Genomic DNA, 24549 nt, shown 5'->3' with positions numbered 1-24549 from the left:
ATGGAATTGCTGGATCATATGGTAACTGTAATCTTTTGAAGAATTGTGAAACTGTTTTTTAAAGTGGCTGGTCTATTTTACATTCTCACCAGTAGTGAGTGTGGATTCCAGTTTCTTTGCATCTGCACCATACTTGCTTTTATCCATTGGAGACTAATCATCTTAGTAGATGTGAAGTGTATCTTGTGTTTTTTATTTGCGTTTCTCAAATGGTTAATGATGATAAACGTCTTTTTCTGTACTTACTGACTTTTTGTATATATTCTTTCCTGAATTATCTGTTCATGTTTTTTTGCCCATTTTCTATCGATTTGTTTGACTTTGTTTTCTTAATGGCATCCTTTAAAAATTTTGATAAAATTAAACATATATTTTATTTTTAATGTTTTGTACATTTGTAGCCTAAGAAACCTTTGCCTACTTTAAGATTACAAATATCTACTACATTTTCTTGTAAAAGTTTGTAGTAAAATTTTACATTTAAGTGTATGATTCATTTTTTGTTAAATTTTGTGTACAGGGTGAGTTAATGGTTGATGTTCATCTTTTTTCTTTGTGACTGTCCAGTTAACTCAGCATTTGTTTGAAAAGGCTTATTCCCATTTAATTTATTTTGTCAACTTTGTTGAAAATTAGTTGAAAATAAATTTGTTCTGCCAACTTTGTTGAAAAGTAGTGGCCATACACAGTGGCCACTATTTCATTGCATTGATCATTGTGTGTTTTTCTAAAATACCAAAATATCTTCATTTTTGTTACATGATAGTTAACTTTGAAATTAGATGGAATAAGTTACTAGTTCTCAGTCCTTTGTTTTTAGGTTCCCTGTGGATTTCTATGTAGACAGTTTTATCACCTGCACATAGGTACAGTTTCACTTCTTCTCTTCCTTTCTGATCTTTATACTTTTTGTTAACATTGCCTTATTGTGTTGACTAAGACTTTCCAGGACAACACTGATTAGAAGTGGTGAAAATGGGGATTCTTTTTTTATTCCTAGTTTCAGGCCTTTTTCTTTTCCTATTTAAGTAGGTGGGTGTATTTTAAAAGATAAAGTAATAGTTTGGCTTTTGTTTTGTAAATTCTGTTGTTTTGATAGCTTTGGAGGTCAAGTGTGTATTTGGTAAAAGATACAAAAAAATAAAGAAAAAGATACAGTGAATAGCTCTTCAATAATGAGGGAATGAGATTTTCCTCTCTTCAGCTGGACTAAATTTACCTAGTCATTGAAAAATATAGTATACAAGTTAGGTGAGAAGCAAGAGCTATGGCTCAGTATGAGGATGCTCTGTATTTCTCCCGGAAGTGCTCATGGTTAACTGCCAAGCGGAAAAGAAAGAAGAAGACAGTAATAACGGGAGATTTTGTCTTTAGTGTCAAGTGTGCTTAGAGTTAATAGATAAGAGTGTTTTTGCTTCAAAGCACTAAAAGATACCATTATATAGAATATCATATACATACCTCTCAGCCTATTCTGCTGTTATTGTCTTATTATGTTTTGTCTTTTTCAAGCTCTGTACTTTACGTGAAATAAAATGTATAGCTCTGAATGATCCACGATGATTTCTGTTAAATGCATTCATCTATGCAACTATCACCCAGAACAAGTTCTTCTTTCCTGACCCTTTCCAGTCAATTTCCCGTCTCCAGAGCCAGCAGCCACTTTCTGGTTTCTGTCACCATAAATCAGTTTCCCCGTTGCTGAAAAATTTTCTGTGTTAGACCCTTTGGATATGTTTTCATAAGGTGATACTGGGAATGTTTTCAAGAAAAGTATAGACTTTCATAAGGAACTTTTAATTTCCTGATCATATACTACTGAATTCTCAGAATCAGTGACCCAACCTGACAGCTCCCTAAGCTAGGAGACAAGAATATATTGATGAAATTTTAGTCTGATTGTTGCTTTAATGTTTTACCTTTGTTCTTATTGAAAAAGCTACAGGTTTTTCTTTTAGAGAACTCTGTGATCTTGTATTACTTTTCCTTGATATATCTTGTCATGTGATTTTAGGTATTTTTCCATGGATGCTGAAATTTTATTTTTAATTACTAGAGTTTGAAAATCTTACCAGTGATTATTATGTTTTTCTACTTCTACTAAGTTTGTATGATGATAAGAAATTTACATTCTGTTCTCGTGGTAATGCTAGAAGCTGATATTTGAATTTCCCTGTTTATAACATACATATGAAAAAATATTTAATACAATCCAGTTTACTTGTGCTTTTATTTTGCTGAGTGATTTTATTACTTAAATATTAATGTCATCTATAATAATTGGTTTTTATTTTGTTTATATTCTAGTTCATTCAGCCCCTAAAGAAATAACAGTGTCTAAGGGACAAGAAGAGAAACCTGATAGCTTAGTTAAATATTTCAGTGTTGTTTGGTGTAAAGCTTCAAAGAAAAAACACAAAAAGTGGGAAGGTGATGCTGTTCTTATTGTAAAAGGAAAGTCATTTACCTTAAAGGATTTGGAAGGCAAAGACATTGGAAGAGGTATTGTGATATTGCCTGATGTTTATGATTTGGTCTAAAGTTAATATATGTATCTGACTACAAAATTGAAATGTAATTGTGTTTTATGAAGGTGTTCTTTCTTGACTTTCATGTATAAATTATCTGATAAACATAAATTTATCTTGTAATAATAGCAAGTCTGACAGTCTTATATATACTCATATAATCTCATCCCATGGTATCATTTTCTTTGAATATAAAATGATTAGCTAGATATATACAGTTATATTGGCATTTTTCTGAGATTAAGCAGTTTTTCTTTCTGTGTTTTTCATCTTTTTTCTTTTTTTCCAGAATGCTGAGTGATTAAAAGTTAAAAAGATGTGGGTATTAGGAGTAGAATGATATCTAACTTCAATGATACCTAATAAAAATTTGAAAATAGCAAGGAGATAATAGCTAGAGATACCTTAGATTAATACATCTAAATTGGAGGTAACCGTTATTTCCATTATAAAACATTACCAGCATGATTTATTTGTATAAGTTAGCCCACAAAATCAGAGTATGTAAAGTTATCATGGCCTTTTTACATGTCTCTTAAATTACTCTTCAATTCTGAGTGTGGCCCATAATTATAAAGTCTGTTCTACATGTTGAAAATAACATAGTTTGTAATTTCAATAACTATGCTAGGGGTAAGCATTCAAAGAGGGTTATAGTTTGTAGTTTAGTAGGGACAGGGCAATGTAATTGATAATTAGGAAGCACTAAGATAATTGTTTCAATGAGAATGTTTGCTGAGTACGATAGGAGCATATATAGAAGGACCATGTAAATCAGCCTACGAGGCTAAGGGAAAGCTTCAAAGGAGTTATTGTTTAATATGTGAGGGACGAGTAATTTTGTAGGGAATGAGAAAGGGGCATAGCATATGTACAGGTATAGGCAAGAGTGAATTAAAAAAACGACTTCAGTGTTTCAGGAATGTAGTATGCGAAGGGCAGTGACAGAGGGGCAAGGGTTGAGGCTGAATGGAATTATCTGTAATAGAATTTTTTATTATGAAAATATTGAACAAATACCATATATCCAATATTATGCTTAGTGTTTAGAGAAATTAAAATTAGCAATACACGTTACATGTTAGTTAAAGTGTTAGTAACTCAGTTGTGTCTGACTCTTTGCAACCCCATGAACTATAGCCCACCAGGCTCCTCTGTCCATGGAATTCTCCAGACAAGAATACTAGAGTGGGTTGCCATTCTCTTTTCTAGGGGATCTTCCTGACCCAGGGATTGAACTCAGGTCTCTTGCATTGCAGGCAGATTCCTTACCATCTGAGCCACCAAGGATTGAGGCTAAATTTTTTTGAGAACTTGTTTATACTTAATTAGTGAAATTATATTCTAAAGCCCCCTAGCAAGGAAAAACTTACCAAAATTACCCTGGAATATCTGTTACCCATAACTATAGTATATATGGTTTTGAGTATGTGTAGTTTGGATTAATAATAAAATGATCTCTCAGTTGCAAGTAGTGGAAAAAAGTAGAATCACCTCTATACAAGTAGAATCACCTCTGGTGCTTTTAAAAAATGCCAGTGCTTAGGCCTTGATCTCTGAGGCTGTGATTATTTGGTCTGGATGATGGGGAGAGGGACTGAACATCCATATATTTTAGGTTTCTGAATGACTCTCATATCCAGCAGGAGTTGAAAATCACTGGTTTAAAAAATTGATTTATTGGCTTTCAAAGTGAAAGCATCCAAATATAAGACTTGGTTGCTTAATTATAATGTTAATAAATATATCAACCTGGAGTTAAGCTTGCAAGTTATCACCTATAATACAAGCAGTTTTTCTTTTAAATAATTTGGATATTCAGCATTTAAATATTATTACTATAAGAATAAACACTCTTAAGAACCCGAAGGCTGGAATGCTGAAATTGCTAATAGCTTGTGATAATATAGTCAGATTCAGTTGATTTTCATTCCACATACCCAGCAAAGAACAAGTGTGGGAAACAAAGTTCAAGAGTTTAAAGAAAATCTTCTGGAGATGTAGAGATGTTTGAGACAGTCATCACTAGGGAGCAAAGTGAAACGAGATTTTGGAGTTGCAGAGCCTCTTGAAGATGCCTCAAAATTAAATTTATTCTTATCTCCCATTTTCATGTAATTAGTGGTAATTGGATTAATAGGGTTGGATTCAATATGAAGATAAAACAGTTATCTTCATTAATATGGAGAGGTCAGGACTGCTGTTGAATGAAACAGCTTGGGAAATGGAGGGCTGGGTCTTTTAGCATTTAGGAACACCAGCCAAATAACTATCTGGCTTCATCTTAGAGCTCTATCCTAAGTAATTGAAAAACGTATATTATGTAGTTCCCAGTTGTCAGAGATTGTAATTATTAGCCCAGTGTTAATAGGGAATTGTAGCAATTTTCCAGCTAGTTTAAAAGGGTTATGTAATGTTATCTAAAATATGATGATCTTAGGTTTTTGGTATACACACTTGCCCCTCACAGTGGCACAAAAATCATGCATTTAATGTTTCCAAGTGGAGGAGTATAAAATTCCCTCACTCTATCTGATTGATGAGTTCATTTTAAGCAGACCGTGATAACTTACTCATATTTATATTGCATCAACACCTTATACATGGCAGCACCTAATAAATCGTCTGTTGAATTAATAATAATTCAAACAAGTGTGGTATTATAAAATATCCTACTTTTTATTCAGGAGCAAGAACTTGGGCTATCAGTAGTCTCTATGACAAACGTAGTTTTACTATGCTTTTGCAGGTGGAAGAGTACAGTACTAGTTATGTTAGAAATTGCTTCTGTTGCTAGTTCTTCACATTTCCACTTGTTTCTAAGTGGAAATAGAACTGCCCTGGCATTTGTCTAGGTTGTTCACAAGAAAGGAGGGACCATACAGCTTAACCAAAACCCTTCTTCTCTTGATTTGCTATAGAGCAGATGGCAAAACTATGACTACAGTAGATTGTATTTTAAGTAATTAAAAACAAGCCTTGGCTCTCTAAACCTTACCTAATTTTTTAACTATGTAATTATTTATTCCTTTTGATTTTTGCATGTGTGTATTTTTACTAAAAGGGTAAATTATATTTTTGTATATATTTTATACATAATATATATATTTTTATATATAATATAAATTATATATATGAGGCTGTTTGCATTCAAAGTAGTTTTCATTCCGTACAGTTATAAGAAGAGACTCTGGTTTACTAATTAAGTCATCTTAGGGTGTCAATAAATTAAATTAATTTTTTCCTTCTCAATTTAAAGGCATTGGATATAAATTGAAAGAGCTTGAAAAGATTGAAGAGGGTCAAACAATGATGCTTGGTGGAAAAGAAATAGAAGTCATGGGTATCATCTCTCCAGATGATTTCAACAGTGGAAGATGTTTTCAGTTTAGAGGAGGATGTTCTGCTGTCTTAAGTTCTCAAGCTGCCAAGAAGTGTTTCTCTAACCCTTTCAAAAGTGTCTGTAAACTCAGTTCAAAGGAAAATAAACAGAACAGTTTCCAAAATTGCAAACCACGCCATGACCCATATGCACCAAGTAAGATTTAAAAACTTAATTTGAGTTTTCTGTTTTTACTGTCTAAAGATATTTTGGTATGTGAATTTAAAGTTGAAATTTTGTTTTAACAGTTTCAGGTAAAAGTATGTATCATTTTTCAGATATATAGTCTGACATAAGGGATAATGTTGAAGCTGAATAATAATATAGTTTGAGAATTATTTCATAAGTAAATGTTCAATTGCAAGAGTATGGTAACCAAAATACATGTGTTGAAGGAAAATTGTGCAAATTATAGATGTATAGACACATACATGTGTATGATTTCAACAAAACCTGATGTCTTTTGTAGGGAGAAAAATTGGTAAATTCATAAATTGGGAATATTTTTGAACTTCCATTTTGAAGATCACAAGTGTTAGTAATTAGTGACTTAATTGAGTATTAAAATATTGAAAGGTGAAAAAAAATATTAGAAGGTGAGATTTCATGTAAAGAGTTCAAATTTTATTCATGAGAATTCAATCCAGTCAAGTTAATTTTCACATTAATGAATTTAATTTAAAAATTGCATCAAAAATAAAACCTAGTGTGTTTATGACTTTTTAAGATTTGATTGCTCAGTCAACAAGTATTTCTTGTGTGCCTTTTATACATTGGGCCCAGAGGTAAAACTCATTACAAATCTTCTCATTTGGTGATGTGGCAGACATAAAATTTGAATTATGTTGTCTGTGATTCATTTTGCCTAAAATTTTGTGTACAGGGTGAGTTAATGATGTTCATCTCTTTCCCTGTGGCAGTAAGAATGGAGGTGTATGTGCTCAGTTGTGTCTCTTTGTGACCCCATGGACTGCAGCCTGCCAGGCTCCTCTGTCCCTGAAACTGTCAAGGCAAGAATACTGGAGCAGGTTGCCATTTCCTTCTCCAGGGGATCTTCCCAACCCAGGGTTTGAATTGTCCTCTCTTGCATCTGCTGCATTGGCAGGTGGATTCTTTACCACTGTGCCATCTGGGAGGCTCTTTCCATGTGGTTGTCCAGTTAATTCAGCATTTGTTTGAAAAGACTTATTCCTATTGAATTTGTTTTGTTATGTACAAGTCGGAGAATAGAGTAAGCTTTTCTCATAATGGTAGTCAAAATAAAAATATTGAAATAGTTATAAAAATAACTCTTAAAATAGCTACAAGTAGATGTATTAAGGGCTGGCTTCCCAAGTGGCTCTGGTGGTAAAGAATCGACCTGCCAGTACAGGAGACATAAGAGACGCAGGTTCAGCCCCTGGGTTGGGAAGATCCCCTGGAGGAGGGCATGGCCATCTACTTCAGTATTCTTGCCTGGAGAATCCCCTGGGCAGAGGAACCTGGCAGGCTACAGTCAAAGAGTTGACATAACTGAAGGAACTTAGAATGCATGCATGCTTGCAAAAAGTATTCAAATAACTATTTTCCCCTCTTGCCATTTTGGAAACAGAATTTTTGAAATAAAAGGACCTTTTAGATAATTTAGACCAATCCCTTCACTTTGCATTTGAGGAATCTGAGTACCAGAAGCATGAACTGACTTGCTTAAAGTAGGTATTGGCATAATTTAGATTAAAACTCCCAAATTAAAAATTCCTTGCTTTATTCTAGCTCATTTGAGACTTAATTGAAATTTAGAGTGTGGGAGTTTCTGCTTCTGATTTTTCTCTTTGTCTGAATATTTTGTCTGTCACACTGGCTCATAAGCCTCCTTCTGTCCTTTATGCTTCTTTCTCTTTGCCTTCCTGTTATATAGTAGAGAGCTGTGGTGAACTAAAAAGAGCACTGTGCTTAGTCAAGGACCTGAGTTAGACTCCTGCTTTTGCCACTAAACTACTGATTCTTCGATCAGTTGAGGTAGTCACTTCACTAAATGTTTTGCCTCATGTAAAATGTGGATTTTAATAACTACCATAGAGACTTAGAGTGCCTGGTACATACTGTGTACAATAAATATTTGATAACTGAGTGAATGAAAAATTTTATTGTGACAACTTGTATATATGTGTACATGAGTGTGTATATGTGTGTGTGTGTGTGTGTGTGTGTGTAAGCAAGCCCTTTTTGTAAGTGGTAAATACTTGTTTATCCTCTCTCTTTTTAAATCTTGTTAAAGGTAGTACTAAGTTGTAGACTTAAAACTAAAGCAAGAGACATTTTGTTAGCATTAAATGATGCTTCATGATCATGAAGGGCATCTGAAGATTTAAACTGATGTCCTATTGCTGTGGTGCTTTAGGTTTTATTTTTCTCAAAGCTTCATGCTTTGTTAGATGATTTATGATTCTATGGTCCTTGCTTGAGCTGTGAATCATCTTTTTCTCTGTTTTCTTTCTAATTTCCTTTGTCCTTTTTAACTAATTTTTAAAAATGCTTTATTTATTTGTAGCTGCACTGAGCCTCAGTGCTGCGTGTGGGTTTCCTCTAGCTGCAGTGAGCAGGGGATGCTCGAGTGCGGTGTGCGGGCTTCTCATTGCAGCGGCTTCTCTTGTTCCTTACACTTGGGCCCTGAAACGCACCGGCTTCAGTCGTTGCAGAGCGTTTGCTCAGTTGCTCTGAGGCATGTGAGATCTTCCCGGACCAGGGGCCATACCTGTGTCCCCTGCATTGGCCTGTGGATTCTTAGCTACTGGACCACCAGGGAGATCCTCTTTTTGTTCTTTTTTTTTTTTAAGAAAAAAAAATGGGACCATTTCTTGGTTGGAAATGCACAAGACATACACTCTTCTTTACTACTGGGATATGGAGGAAACTCAGGGGCTGAGTTTTCCGTTTTCACTCCCTAGCCCCCTACCTGCCAGGAATTCACCTCGAAAATGAGAGTTTCTTTTGGTTGCTCAGAAACCTGGGAAGATCCACAGAAAACCTTCCTCCAGGTAATTACTATCAGTAGGCATGACCAGACTCTCATTTCTGTGACTATGTATTTCCACACTAATGGTTATTTATTAAATTCCCCCCCACCCCTTTTTTTTTTTTGGTTGCTCCATATACTTTTGAGATCTTAGTTCCTGGACCAGGATTTGAACCCGTGTCCTCAGCAGTGAAAGCACTGAGTCTTAACCACTGGACCACCAGGGGATTTCCCATATTTAGTCTCCTGGAACCTATTGTTTTTTAATCTCCTTTTCTCATCTTTGTTCTTTTCTTTCTTCATATTTAAAAAATCTATTTTACTTTTTTTAACCATGATGTAGACATCAAATATATCCAGAGAATTATTTTGATGAGTTTATTATCTGATTTCAGATTTATCAATTGATACCAGCTTCCTAGTTATGTTTGGTTTTGTTTTTTGAGTGATTTTCAATAAATCTTTTAAATTGTATTACCATATTACTAAAGAATTCCATTGTTATTTGATGGTTACTCCATGCTGCTTTGTCAAGATTCATGAATTTTATATTTCATGAATGAAGTAATTAAGCAAATAATGGTGGTGAAGTCAGTGGAAAATTTGTCATTCTTTCTCAGTTCTTCTGTTTAATAGGCGTAATAGACATTGTTAGTGGCATAGGAATGAAAATAAAGGAAGCCTTTATATTAAATTTGGAAAGCCTTTCTAGAATAAGAAGCTATGAGCATTAGTAAAGGCCATCTTGGCAAAATTCCAACCTGTGCTTTCAGTTGGAAATAGTTCTCTTTGCTTTGAATACTGAACTAGTAAGTATTGTGGCTTAATGAATTCTTTATGAAACAATAGTGAATTTTAGTGGTTTCAAAGCACTTTTGTGCATGAAATTTTGAAAACTCTTTGCCATTCTTTGCATGAAGCTTACATCAATAAAGCTTGAGATTTATTTTTAAAATTTTGTATCTTTGCTTAGCATTGATGTTACTGAATTTAAAAATTATTGTGTTTTTATTTCTTTTTCTTTTTGAATTTCAAAGTTTTGGATTTTTTTTTTTGGTCACAAATGACGGCAAACAGTTGTATCTTCTGAGTAATTAGAGCAAGATAATGTAATTACTGACAGAGTAATTTATAATTATACTTTTCCCTTTTTCTGAAGATTCCCTTGTTATGCTCCGACCAGATAAGAATCACCAGTGGCTGTTCAATAAGACCTGTTTTCCTGTTGTGGATGTAGTGATAGATCCTCACCTTGTATATTACCTTCGACCACATCAGAAAGAAGGGGTCATATTCCTTTATGAATGTGTGATGGGAATGAGGTAGGAAAACAATTTGTTTGATCTAATCAGAGCTTTGATTTACCTGTAACATAATGGTTTTCTAGGACGAGCCTAATATATAATGAGTCTCAATGAGTGCAGCATATATTTTAGTTGATAGGAATGGCACATGGTAATGCATATGTTTATTCTACAGTTCTTTTTTAAAAAATCATTTTATTTAGGAAAAAATTTGGCTGTGCCTGGTCTTAGTTGAGACAGGCAGGATTTTTAGTCTTTGTTGCAGCATGCAGGATCTTTTTTTTTTTTTTTTAAATGCAACATGCTAACTCTTAATTGCAGCATGGGGGATCTAGTTCCCTGACCAGGGATTGAACCCAGACCCCTTGCATTGGGAGCCCAGAGTCTTAGCCACAGTGGACCACCAGGGAAATCTCCACAGGTAGTTCTTGAAGGATACTGTGTGCTAGACATCTTGCTTGAAACTGGACACACAACTTAAGAGTATTTTACAAAAAAGTTTTCTTCTTATCTCACCTCTGCTTACACACACACACACACACATACACACATGAGTCCCTCTTCCTCTTTTAAAATTGAGTTTTCTTAAAGAATTGTAGTCAAAATACAGTTGAAGTAGAAGACACATATATAAATTCAAACCAAAGAGGGTTAAAAGAATCAAAAGTCGCTGCTAACATATTAGTACATTTCCTTCCAGTCCTTTTTTGTTTTGTTTTTAATGCATAGGACCTTGATTTTTACTTTGGTCTTTGCCACTCAGTATGTCTCAGTTACTAGGGAGTTAGGAATGTAAATTCCTCCAAGCTCTAAAGAACCCCTTGAATGATGACAAGGGGAAAATTATCTCCTAGAAACTTTCTAGATTCACATTCTTTCAAATATGCTCTTCTTCTCTGGAGATCTTATGTCAGTTGGCCTGAGAATCATCTTTTATTTCTTCTCTCTCACCTTCTCTATCTAGTCACATCTAAACGTTTGAATATTTTGACTTCCCAAATACCATTTCGAACCTAATTGTTTCTGGCACCTCACTGTAGCAGTTCTAGTAACTGGTGTCATAAAGTTATATTTTATCTGGACTATTGCAACAGCTTCTAACTTGTGTATCTGTTTCTGATGCTCCTCAGATTGTTTCTACTTATTGCTGCCAGTTTGATGTTTCTGGAAACAGTTCTGAACATGGCATTTCCTTACTTAAAGTGATTACAGTTCTCAGAACTTAGAGCAATGTTTTCTAATCTGTGGTATGCATTCCAGTTGGGTGGTGTATAGGATTATTTTAGGTGTGCATGAACAAACTTTATTTTTTACTTTTAATCATAACATATTTAGTTAGTGAATAATTGGAAAGAAAGAGTACATCAAACTTTTGGTTTCACAAGTAGATTATGCTTAGAAAGAATTTATTTTCAAATAAATCTAAGTTAAAAAGTGAGTTGATTTAGAGAAAAATAATGAATAGTAACACACACAGTATCACGTATATGGCCAAGCATTGCAGTCATCCATGGAAGACTGATGCTGGGGACACACTGACCTACAAGGTACGGTCTGTCTGCTAGCAGTCTTGCCCGCTTCCTAACCTTGTGTTTCTTTGCTTGGAATTCAGTTCAAGCTCCAGCTGTGCTGATGTGTTAATACTGATTAATGTAGTGAATTCCTGTTTTCCTTTAACACTCTGCTCGAGGTTCATCTTCTGTAGGGGAAGCCTTCCTGCTCTCTTCACTATACCTGGATGCTGGATGTTGTATCACTGTTTTCTCTCTGCCACTCACTATATCTCATTTAGCTGGCATCTTGCAATGGCAAAATCTAAAATAATCTAAAGTAATAATATGGGCTATAATAATCTAAAATAATAATAGTGGCTATAATTTATGTTTGTAATTTTTTCTCTACATTTTGAACTGGAAAACATAAATCAAATTGGTTTTGGTTGTTATTTCTACTAGTAAGAAACAGAACGGATTAACAAACTATGCTTATATTTCCTTAATTCCTTTGGATTTTGTAACTTTTAAAGTGTTTATCTAATACCTGTCAAAGAGCTTTTAAAACTATGAAGTGGTATAAATGCCAGTTACTGATAGTATTCCTTATAATGTTTAATTTTGAATTGCGTGAACCAAGTAGGCTTGTAGGATAAGATTTTTACTAAATTATGTGTATTAGATCAAATAGTGTTTAATTTTTCTTTCAGGTCAAGGAGCTATTTTGGTTGAGGATTTCATTTATTGAAAGAGAATCATAAATACAGATCACTAGGTCTTTCTGGTTTATGTTTCATTATATTTTAAAGTGTTTTGATATCTAATACTGAAACTGATAAAAACTACTCAGCTGCTAGTGATGAGAAGCACAGTTATAGTTAAATTATTTAACTGTAGATATGAAATTGGCATTCATTTCCAGTTTCTAAATATGGAATCATGATAGTAACAGATTTAGATTCAACTGTAATTTCAATCTGTTTTAGTAATTTAGTTGACAATAACTATATAATGAATATAATTAGCACAGATGCAAAATGTCATAAATCAGCTGAATGAAGAGCTAGAAAATGTGTTTAGTGGGGGCTAGAATTCATCCTAATTACAAAATATCAGCTTCTGGTTTTTGACTGATAGGTAATGATGTTAGGGGCATAAAATATTTTCCTTTTGTAGTTGAAGGAAATATAATTATTTCTAACAGGGTGAATGGCAGATGTGGAGCTATTCTTGCCGATGAAATGGGTTTAGGGAAAACACTGCAATGTATTTCGCTTATCTGGACCCTACAGTGTCAGGGACCCTATGGAGGCAAGCCAATAATAAAGAAGACACTTATTGTCACACCTGGAAGCTTGGTGAATAATTGGAGGAAAGAATTCCAAAAATGGCTAGGAATTGAAAGGATCAAGATATTTACTGTTGATCAGGTAAGAGACTTCTGAAAATTTAGATTTGGTCTTTACTAAATCTCTAGCTTTTCAAATCAATGCTGCAGCTTTCACTGTCTAGCAGTTTTTCAAGTGCATGTAGCTCTCTTTTTTTCTGATAAATGGAATCTTGCCTTACAATTTGGTTGAGTTAATATATTCTAATACCTAGAGAATGGTTTTCAGGAATATGCTGCTTTTATTTAATTGCACACAGTTTTTGCCCATGGTTTGTTAAAGGTTACCCTTTTTTTTTTTTTTTTTTTTTTTAGGACCACAAAGTAGAAGAATTCACCAAATCTCCATTTTATTCTGTTCTTATCATCAGTTATGAAATGTTACTTCGTTCCCTGGATCAAATTAAGACTGTAAAATTTGATCTTCTAATTTGTGATGAAGGGCATCGTTTGAAGAACAGTACCATTAAGACAACTACAGCCCTCATTAGCCTCTCCTGTGAGAAAAGGATAATTTTAACTGGTTTGTATTTACTTTGGGTGAGATATAATGGAGTTTTGCCTAACGAATATGCAGAACTTGTAGTATGATGTCTGACATCCAAAGAATTGATGATATTGAGTGGAATTCATACTAATCAACCTGGGTCAGTTGAGTCTCGGTAGGATTCTGAATTATCAGGTTCCTGTGTAATGTTTCCCAGATGTTGGGTTCTTTGAGGAGTAAACATGGTGGTGTCATGGTAAGGAAAGTAGGAGATGGGGCTGGACTGCTTGAGCTTGGTTTCCAAGTCTGACATTCATTTACAGCTGTGCAACTTTGGGCAAGTCGTACTTCTCCGTACCTCAAATTATGTGTGAAATAGATTCCTTGTGTTGTGAGGGCCAAATGAGTTAATTAATGTAAAGTTCTTGGAAGACTACCCTTATATGACAAGTGTTTAATATAAATATCCTTTATTTTTCTATGTTTGTGCTGTATGCATATGGTTTTTTGCTGGCCAAAGCTTCTAGCCTAGGTTGTCTGGAAAAGTGGGATAGACTGTACATAAATACAAGAATACTTTTCTACCTTATCCTTTTTAGCTTAAGGCCTAGACTAGAATTAGGCCTAAATAACTCAAAGGAGTTATTTTCCCACACCTCACTTTGGTCTTGTGTGGTGCTTTCAATTTACCATTTCGGTGGCAGGAGAAAGAAGATGTTGTCATACTAATGTTTACAACCCTTCTGTTTTCTGCTTAAGGCTCCTTTTCCCAATCATCTTTTATCCTTTTAGAAGGGATGAGCAGGGCATGGTTATTCTTACTGCGTTATATCCCATGTCTTTGTGTCCTTCATGTGTCCTTTATGCATGTCAGAGCTCTCCTCTGAAGTTAGAATGAGGGAGAAGGGCTGTGACCAACAGTTTATTCCTCCAATATGCATCTTCAGGGTAGAAGTGTGCCCTGGAGCAACAGAGAAACCCCCTCTGGTGTGCTCGCCCTGAGTTGGGCTACAGAGGGAGCCTGCCTTTAAATAATTTATGACTATTTGACTTCCAATTTGTGTAGAAGGATTGTAAAACCATGACCAAATGTGATTTTTAAAACCATATATGCTTTTTAGACATGATTTGGGCAACTGTTAAATGACCTTTACATTCTTCATGTTTAGTCCAAGTGAATTCTTTATACTTCTTGACTAGCCTTTGATTTTGAAATCCTGTGGAAAATTCTGAAAGAGATGGGAATACCAGACCACCTGACCTGCCTCTTGAGAAACCTGTATGCAGGTCAGGAAGCAACAGTTAGAACTGGACATTGAACAACAGACTGGTTCCAAATAGGAAAAGGAGTACGTCAAGGCTGTATACTGTCACCCTGCTTATTTAACTTAATATGCAGAGTACATCATGAGAAACACTGGGCTGAAGAAAGCACAAGCTGGAATCAAGATTGCCGGGAGAAATGTTAATAACCTTAGATATGCAGGTGACACCACCCTTATATAAGGCAGAAAGTGAGGAAGAACTAAAGAGCCTCTTGATGAAAGTGAGAGAGGAGGGTGAAAAAGTTGGCTTAAAGTCCAGCATTCAGAAAACTAAGATCATGGCATCCGGTCCCATCACTTCATGGCAAATAGATGGGGAAACAGTGGACACAGTGGCTGACTTTATTTTTCTGGTCTCCAAAATCACTGCAGATGGTGATTGCATCCGTGAATTTAAAAGACGCTTGCTCCTTGGAAGGAAAGTTATGACCAACCTAGACAGCATATTAAAAAGCAGAGATATTACTTTGCCAACAAAGGTCCATCTTGTCAAGACTGTGGTTTTTCCAGTGGTCACGTATGGATGTGAGAGTTGGACTATAAAGAAGAGTGCCGAAGAATTGATGCTTTTGAACTGTGGTGTTGGAGAAGACTCTTGAGCATCCCTTGGACTGCAAGGAGATCCAGCCAGTCCATCCTAAAGGAGATCAGTCCTGAGTGCTCATTGGAGGGACTGATGTTGAAGCTTAAACTCCCAATACTTTGGCCACCTGATGTGAAAAGCTGACTCATTTGAAAAGACCCTGATGCTGGGAAAGATTGAGGGCCGGAGAGAAAGGATGACAGAGGATGAGATGGTTGGGTGGCATCACCGACTCGATGGACATGGGTTTGGGTGGACTCTGGGAGTTGGTGATGGACAGGGAGGCCTGGCGTGCTGCAGTTCATGGGGTCGCAAAGAGTCAGACACGACTGAGCGACTGAACTGAACTGAGGCCAGAAAAGCAATGGAAAAAAAAGATTTAGTTACATTGTGGGAAGAGCAAAGCAGAGATTATTTCTCTTTACCGCAGTGTGGCATCAATATTGCTTACCTAAATAGTAGTAATAGCTCTAGTGTTAAAAAGATTGGCATTCAAGGGGAAAACAAAAATAAAGAGTGATAAATTAAGATTACTTTTGGGCAATAATAGTAGAGCAATTTAAAAAAAACTAGGACTTCCCTGGTGGCACAGTGGGTGAGAATGCACCTGTCAATGTAGGGGACGTGGGTTTGATCTCTGGTGTGGGAAGATTCCACATGCTATGGAGCAAGTAAGCCCGAGCACTAGAGTCAGCTACTGAGCCCATGCTCTAGAGCCCAGGAGCCATAGCTACCGAAGCCTGGCTAGAGCCTGTGCTCCGCAATGAGAGAAGCTGCCCCAGTGAGAAGCTTGCACACCACGACGAAGAGTAGCCCGTTTACCACAGCTAGAGACAGCCCACACGTGGCAACCAGACCCAGACCCAGTGCAGAAAAATGGATTCTCCTCTATTTGACAATCAGATAATGTCCTTTAGCAAAAATGAACAGTTTTACTACTATTCTCCATTATGAGAAAATATCAACTTAACTAGCATTACAAATTAAATTTTATTTTTTTGTTGTTGTTCCGTCATCCAGTTGTGTCCGACTCTGTGTGGGTGGGACAGTTGCAGTCAGTGACTCCCATGCTAGTAAGGTTAGCATGCTAGGTTTCAGCATTATGCGAACCAAGAACTTCCAGATGTCCAAGCTGGGTTTAGAAAAGGAAGAGGAGCCAGACATCAAATTGCTCACATTTGCTGGATCATAGAGAAAGCTAGGGAATTCCAGACAAGACATCTACCTCTTGCATCGACTCACTAAAGCCTTTGATTGTGTGGATCACGACAAACTGTGGAAAACTCTTAAAGAGATAGGAATACCAGACCATCTTACCTGCCCCCTGAGAAACTTTATGCAGGTCAAGAAACAATGGTTAGTACCCTGTTTGGAACAACTGATTTGTTCAAGATCGAGAACGGAGTACCACAGGGCTGTTTACTGTCACCCTGTTTGTTTAACCTATATGTTGAGCACATTGTGAGAAATGTCAGGCTGGATGAGTTACAAGCTGGAATCAAGACAGGTAGGAGAAACATCAACAACCTCAGATATGTGGATGATACCACTCTTAATTTTTTTACACTTTATTTTTAATTGGGGGAAAATTGCTTTACAGTGTTCTGTGGTTTCCGCCATACAACAATGCAAATCAGCTATAATTATACATATATCACCTCCCTCTTGAGCCTCCCTTCCCTCCCTTTGTCGTAGTACCCCTCTAAATCATCACTGAGTGCTAGGCTCGGCTTCCTATGTTACACAACAGCTTCTCACCAGCTCTCTGTTTTAGACTTGGTAGTGTGTATATGCCCTTGCTACTTTCTCCATTTGTCCTGCTCTCTCAACCCCACAAGACCACAAGTCTCTGTATCTGTTTCTATTCTTTTCCTGGAAACAGGTTAATCAATACCACTTTTCTAGATTCCATATATATGCATTAATATACAATATTTGTTTTTCTCTTTCTGACTTATTTCATCTGTCGATGAGCATCTAGGTTGCTTCCATGGCCTAGCTATTGTAGATAGTGCTGCAGTGAACATTGATTGGGGTACATGTGTCATATTTATTTATTTTTTATTATTTATTTTAAAATTTTTTTTTAAAGTTTTTTTGGGCCGCACTTTGCGGCATGTGGGCTCTTTGTTCCCTAACCAGGGATCGAACTTGTGCCCCCTGCAGTTCAAGCTTCACGTCTTAACCACTGGACCACCAGGGAATTCCCCTACATGTGTCTTTTGGAATTATGATTTTCTCAACGTATATTCCCAGTAGTGGGATTGTTGAGTCAGATGGTAGATTTATTCCTAGGTGTTTTTTTCTTTTTTTTTTTTTTAACAAATCTCCATACTGTTCTCCATAATGGCTGTATCAGTTTACATTTCTACCAACAGTGCAGGAGGGTTCCCTTTTCTCTACATCCTCTTCAGCATTTTTGTTTGTAGATTTTTTGATGAAGGCCATTCTGACCATCGTATTAAAACCTAGACAGTGTATTAAAAAGCAGAGACATCACTTTGCTGACAAAGGTCTGTGTAGTCAAAGAGAGTTGGACCATAAAGAAGGCTGAGCATTGAAGAGTTGTTGCTTTTGATCTGTAATGCTGGAGAAGGCTCTTGAGAGTCCCTTGGACACCAAGGAGATCAAACCAGTCAATCCTAAAGGAAATCAACCCTGGATATTCACTGGAAGGACTGATGCTGAAGCTGAAACTCCAACACTTTGGCCACCTAATGAGAAGAGCCAACTCACTGGAAAAGACCCTGATGCTGGGAAAGACTGAGGGTAGGAGGAGAAGGGGATGACAGAGGATGAGATGGTTGGATGGGCTCACTGACTCAAAAGACATGAGTTTGAGCAAACTCTGGGGGATAGTGAAGGACAGGGAAGCCTGGCATGCTGCACTCCATGGGGTTGCAAAGAGCCAGACATGACTGACTGACTGAACAACAATTCTGACCAGTGTGAGGGGATACCTCATTGTAGTTTTGATTTCTCTAATAGTGATGTTGGGCGTCTTTTCTTGAATTTACTAGCCATCCGTATGTCTTCCTTGTAGAAATACCTGTTTAGGTCTTCTGCCCATTTTTTGATTGGGTTGTTTGTTTTTCTGATATTGGGCTGTAAGAGCTGCTTATATATTTTGGAGATTATTAAATTTAATATTTTCAGTTAGAAAATGATTCTGGGACTCCATTCAGAAGGACTGTCCTAATGATGACCAATAATGTCATTTCCTTTGAGGAATTAACATTGCCCCCTTTGTTTGTGCTTTGTGTTCTTTACCTTGTTTCTGCTTTCTTTCTTTCTCTTTTAAAAATATATTTATTTATTTGGCTGCATTGGGTCTTAGTTGCAGATCTTGGCTGCATCATGTGGGACCTTTTTTGCTGCTGCTGTTGTTGTGTTGTTGTGGCAAGCAGGCTCTCTAGTTGTTCCGTGGCATGTGGGGCCTTAGTTCCCCAACCAGGGAACGAACTCGGTCCCCTGCCGTGCAGGTGGGTTCTTAACCCCTGGACCACCAGGGAGGTCCCTGTTTCTGCTTTCTTGTCCTGCTCACTGCTGCTCCTGAGCTGTGAATTTAGGTGAAAACTAGCACTGGGTAACCTCTCATATTTAGAAATGCTTATAGTTGGTTTTTATCTGCTCAGGATTGCCTGAGTAAATTCTTTTTAATAGTGGCAGAATATCTTACTCCCAAGGTGATTTGTGTTTTATTATGGAATTAACATTTGATTATGAGTATGTGCAGTGCTGCATACATAATAGGTGCTCAAAAGCTGTCTAAGAATCCAGTGAATGTAATTTTGGTTTTGTTTCCTGCTCTTACCTCTCCCAGTGCTGTGAAGAATATTCAGTTAATATTTCCTGGAAATTTTTAATATTAAAATTAAATTAAAATTTAATAGAGGTATATTAGACTTCTAGGGCTGCAATAACAAAATACCATGGACTGGGTGGTAAATTTCTTCAATGACAGAAATGTATTTTCCCACGGTTCTGGAGACTGGAAGTCCAGTCTCAGACTATCAGCAGGTTTGATTTCTTCTGAGGCCTCTCTCCTTGCCTTGAAGATGACTGTCTGCTCGCTGGGTCCTCTCATGGCCTGTCCTCGGAGTGTGTATCCCGTGTCTGTCTTTCTTTTTGAAAGAATATAAGTCATGTTGGATTTGGGCCTCACCCTTATGAGTTTCTTTAACTTTACCTCCTGAAAAGACCTGTTTTCAAATATAGTCACATTGGGAATTAGGACTTCAAGATACGAATTTTGAGGGGACACAGGTCAATTTGTAACACCTCATTAAGTTAGATAACCTTTCACTATATGTTAGATATCCTTTATTTATAGCATAAAAAAGAAAAATATGAGATTTGAAGCAAAATTCTTATTGAAGATTGAAAGTTAAAAATAGATACCACATACGCAGATATACAGATACATATATGTACTGCTGTATTATGGCATGCTTACAAACTAGAGTGTGGAAGTCATCCTTCAGTCTCAGTTTCTTAATGAGCTGTTAGCATTTTGTCATGTTTCATTATTCACACACACACACACACACACACACGCACACAGAGAACATACATGCATATTTCTTTGTTTTTTGTATATATTGGGTTGGCCAAAAAGTTTGGGTTTTCCCATAAGATCATATGGAAAAACCTGAACGAACTTTTTGGCCAATCCAGTACATGCAAAATCCATCTTTATTCATTGACACACAATGTACATCAAAATACACTTAATGTAAACATTTTTCTATGATATTGCATAATTTTGAAATGTGATGAGTATCTACAAGTACATACTTTTTCTATGTAGACTGCTGAAAGTGGAATTATTGGACCTAAAGGAAAAATACACGTAAGAGAATGTATAAAGAGCTCTTATACCTTTTTATGGAAATCAGAGACATGGATATAGCTGTACTTGGGTTGGGTGGTAGATTTATGTCTCTTTAAAAGTAAACAATGAAATGAAAAGCTTTTATTGCTGGGATGGAGGTAGGGGAAGAGAAAGTTCTCTTAATTTCACTTCCATAGCTCTGAAAATAATTTTAGTAAATACACAAACTTGAAAAATCTTTAGTGTTTCCTTTTTTCTTGTCACAGGACATTGCTGCTGAACTTTCATTAACGTTATATTATTTAGCTTCTTCTACAAGTTCCACATAGTCTAGAATTAGAAAGCAATACTAAAAGCAGTGAGCTGGGGACTAAAGTATTTCTAGATGACATTTGTGACTTCTCAGAATGATACTACCCTAGTGTATTGTCTAGCTTATAGTCCCTTCTTTTCTTTTTTTAAAAAAGTTTATTATTTTTTTGCTGCACTGGGTCTTTGTTGCTATGAGTGGGCTTTCTCTAGTTGTGGTGAGAAGGAGTTACTCTTCTTTCCCATGCTTAGGATTCTCCTTACAGCGGCTTCTCTAGCTGTGGCTCTCAGGCTCTAGAACACGGGTTCAGCAGTTGTGGTACCCAGGCTTAATTGCTCCCCGGTGTGTGGAATCTTCCTGGACCAGGAATCAAACCTGTATCCTCTGTATTGGTAGGTGGATTCCTATCCACTGTACCACCAGGGAAACCCATCTTTTCTTTTCTTTCTTTACTCTACTTCTTTATTATTTTCTACCCTAAATCCTTTTCCTGCCCCTTTCTTACGTTCCACCTTTCTGTTTTCCAGTTTTGCTTTTGCCTCTTTCCCTTGTCTATCAGGGTGATTTCAGCTGCAAGTAACAGATACGTGAATCAAACGTGCTTATTCTCCCACACAACTGCAAATCTAGAGCGAGGACAGGTTCCAGGGGGGTGATCCAGCAGCTTAACAATGTTGTCAAGGATTCTGGTTCTTTTTGTTCTCTGCTGTGCCGTGTTTGGTGTTGACTTCGTCCTTATGCTTGTAACAAGTGGCCGGAGCAGTTCCAGACATCACATCCAGATGTGGTGATGTTTAAAGGAAAATGGACTGGCTCTGCCTTTTTCTCTTGACTTCCTCTTATATCTCATTGGACAAGATGGATCGCATACTCTTGGCGGACACTGTCAGTACCCTCTCTAGCTCGCCTTTTCTGAGCTGTCAGACCCATCTCTTAGCTACTGGGACTGTTGGTTAAAGAATTTGTGTCTCCTGCCTTATCTGGAGAATTATCATTGGTTGAATGAGAGCTACTTCTCTCCCTTGTAGCTCGGACTCATATAGAGTAGCAAGTAGAAAATACCAGCTCCTTCACCTTAGGGTAATCTCAGGAGCAGCTTTATATGGTGCAGTTTTTGCTCTAAGGCTCCCTGTAAATTAACTCAAGCTACAATGTTAGTTGTTTTCCCTGCCTTTTCTGATTCCCTTTCTCCTGAGTCATTTCTCCATAAATCATGTGTAGCTAATCTGTATCTCAGGCTCTCCTTCTTAGAACCTAGTTTGAGACAAACTCTTCTTTAACATCAGTCATTGGCACAGGGGACAGAACTACTATGATTAGCTTGGATTAATCATCTGGATGATTGTCTGGAAGCCAATCACAGTGACCCTTGTACCTTTTGTTCCCGTCTTGCTTTTCCTGTTCCCCCACTTTTTTATCAATCATTGTCATGAATTCTTTTAAAGGCTTAACAAAATACATATTAATACAAATGATATTTTCTTAACTCTGTGATGTGTCTAAAAAAATTTAAAACTAACTAGATGTATTAAAAAAATTAGTAAGCATTGGTCCAGCCTCAGTCTACCCATTTAATATTGAAGAAAGTGATCGTAAAAATCCCTAACATTGTAAAAGTTCGTGTCGTTTGTTACTGAAATAAGTGCATTTTTATGTACTTCTTATATTATTTATATCTTTGGACAACTTTTTATAGTCTCTTATCTGAAACTCATCTGAAATTACGCTCTTTTACTGTGCTGACTTATATATTCATTTGACATTATTATAATTATTGAAACATGCTGGTGTTTCTTTGAAAATTAGTTAGCCAGAAGTTATTGAGCATGTAGTATGTGCAGGGTATATCGATCCATTAGAGTCTCTGTCACTCTTTAGGATTAGTGAAGATCCCAATTTTATCTGATAACTTTGTAAGGTATTAGGTACCTTTCACTGTGTCTACTAAATGTCAGGCACTTCACATCCTTTGTCTTTACTTTTCACTGTAATGTCCTGGGAAATTATATCTTTCCACTTTTTTAAGTGTAAAAACAATCCCCAGTTTAACTTAAAAGGACTTAAGCAACTTTGTCCAGAGTCACACAGTTCTAACAGTAACAGCTAACAGCTATGGAACATTACTGTGCTCCAGGCACTGTTATTAGTGTATGAATTAATTCATTTTATCCTCACAACCCTAATAATAAAATTGGGGCAAGTAACTTTTCAAGGTTACTCAGAGAGTAAGAGATCAGGTGGCATTTAAACCCAAATAGTCAGACTCTCCCTGGAGGAGGGCTTGGCAACCCACTCCAGTATTCTTGCCTGGAGAATCCCCACAGACAGAGGAGCCTGGTGGGCTACAGTCCATGGGGTCACAAAGAGTCGAACACAACTAAGTGACTAAGCACAGCACAGTCAGACTCTAGAGCCTGTACTCTGCCAAAATGCTGTACCAAATAAGGCTTCAGTTCACAGCTACAACCAGAGTTAAAAATTTACATGATTATTAATTTTTAAAAACTTGATTTAGCTGCTCGTTTTTAATTTGAGACTTTGCTTATATGTAGTCCTCTGAGGGAAGAGAGTACAAATTTCTATAAAAAATTCATACTGTAAAACACAAACTTGACCTTCTCATCACTTTTATCTCTTTAGGTACTCCAGTTCAGAATGATCTCCAAGAATTTTTTGCATTAATTGATTTTGTAAATCCAGGAATATTAGGCTCTTTGTCAGCTTATAGAAAAATATATGAAGAACCCATTATTATATCAAGACAACCTTCTGCTTCTGAGGTATAGTTTACTTTAATAAGTAGGTTAACGATGAGTAGTTTATCTGGGAAAATCATCCATAACTTGGGTATTATTTTAATTTAGGAAAAAATAAATTAGTAGAGTGAATTTTTTATTTTCTCCACAATCTTTCAACTTCTCTTGCATTTCTTACTTTGAAAAATGACATTATCACTTTAAAAAGATTCATAGGTAGGTACTTCATAAAGAATTATAAATGACCGTAAACATATAAAAATGTTTATCTTTACTGAATTTTGAAAAATGTAAATTAAGTAACTGTGAAGTGATTTTTGTACTTTTCTACTGATTTTTTTGTTGGTTAGATTACATTGTAATAGCAAGTGTACCTAAGAATACTGTCCTCTACCAATTGAAATATAAATTGGTATGATTGGAGGATAGTTTGCCGATATGTATTAAAAGCTTTCAATTTGAGTGTATCTTGTGGCCTGGAAGTACCACCTTTAGGTATTTATTATAAAGAAGTAATCATAGATGTTTATTAAATGCTTAAAGATTTAGCTATAAGGGTAAAAAAAAGATTATAGATAAAACTAAGGAAAACAAACTAATAGGAAATAAACATTTTTAACCACAATCACAGAAAACTAACCAGTCTAATCAGATGGACCACAGCCTTCTCTAACTGAATGAAACTATGAGCCATGCCGTGTAGGGCCACCCAAGATGGATGGGTCATGGTGGAGAGTTCTGATGAAATGTGGTCCACGGAGAAGGGAATGGCAAACCACTTTAGTATACTTGCCTTGAGAACCCCATAAACAGTATGAAAAGGCAAAAAGATAGGACACTGAAAGATGAACTCCGCAGGTTGGTAGGTACCCAATATGCTACTGGAGATCAGTTGAGAAATAACTCCAGAAAGAATGAAGAGATGGAGCCAAAGCAAAAACAACACCCAGTTGTGGATGTGACTGGTGATGGAAGCAAGGTCCGATGCTATAAAGAGCAGTATTGCATAGGAACCTGAAATGTTAGGTACATGAATCAAGGAAAATTGGAAGTGGTCAAACAGGAGATGGAAAGGGTGAATGTCAGCATTTTAGGAATCAGCGAACTAAAATGGACTGGAGTGGGTGAATTTAGATGACCATTATGTCTACCACTGTGGGCAGGA

The 24549-nt window shown here is 36.4% G+C and overlaps 1 protein-coding gene across 4 annotated transcripts in view; it reads left to right on the top strand.

The window, feature by feature from the left end:
- Positions 1-24549, top strand: part of RAD54B (RAD54 homolog B) — a 107779-nt gene that overhangs the window by 56991 nt on the left and 26239 nt on the right. For 3 of the 4 annotated variants that reach the window (XM_065902964.1, XM_065902960.1, XM_065902962.1), the window contains 6 exons: positions 2308-2502; positions 5788-6066; positions 10065-10227; positions 12907-13132; positions 13405-13612; positions 23269-23408. In XM_065902964.1, the coding sequence (XP_065759036.1) occupies positions 5838-6066; positions 10065-10227; positions 12907-13132; positions 13405-13612; positions 23269-23408 (966 nt within the window). In that variant the 5' untranslated portion in view covers positions 2308-2502; positions 5788-5837. The remainder of the gene's footprint in view (positions 1-2307; positions 2503-5787; positions 6067-10064; positions 10228-12906; positions 13133-13404; positions 13613-23268; positions 23409-24549) is intronic. The other variant, XM_065902961.1, reaches the window with a different exon arrangement.

The sequence above is a fragment of the Muntiacus reevesi genome, chromosome 12 (assembly GCF_963930625.1).
Source record: "Muntiacus reevesi chromosome 12, mMunRee1.1, whole genome shotgun sequence".
NCBI lineage: Eukaryota > Metazoa > Chordata > Mammalia > Artiodactyla > Cervidae > Muntiacus > Muntiacus reevesi.
This window is presented reverse-complemented; position numbering and strand designations above follow the sequence as displayed.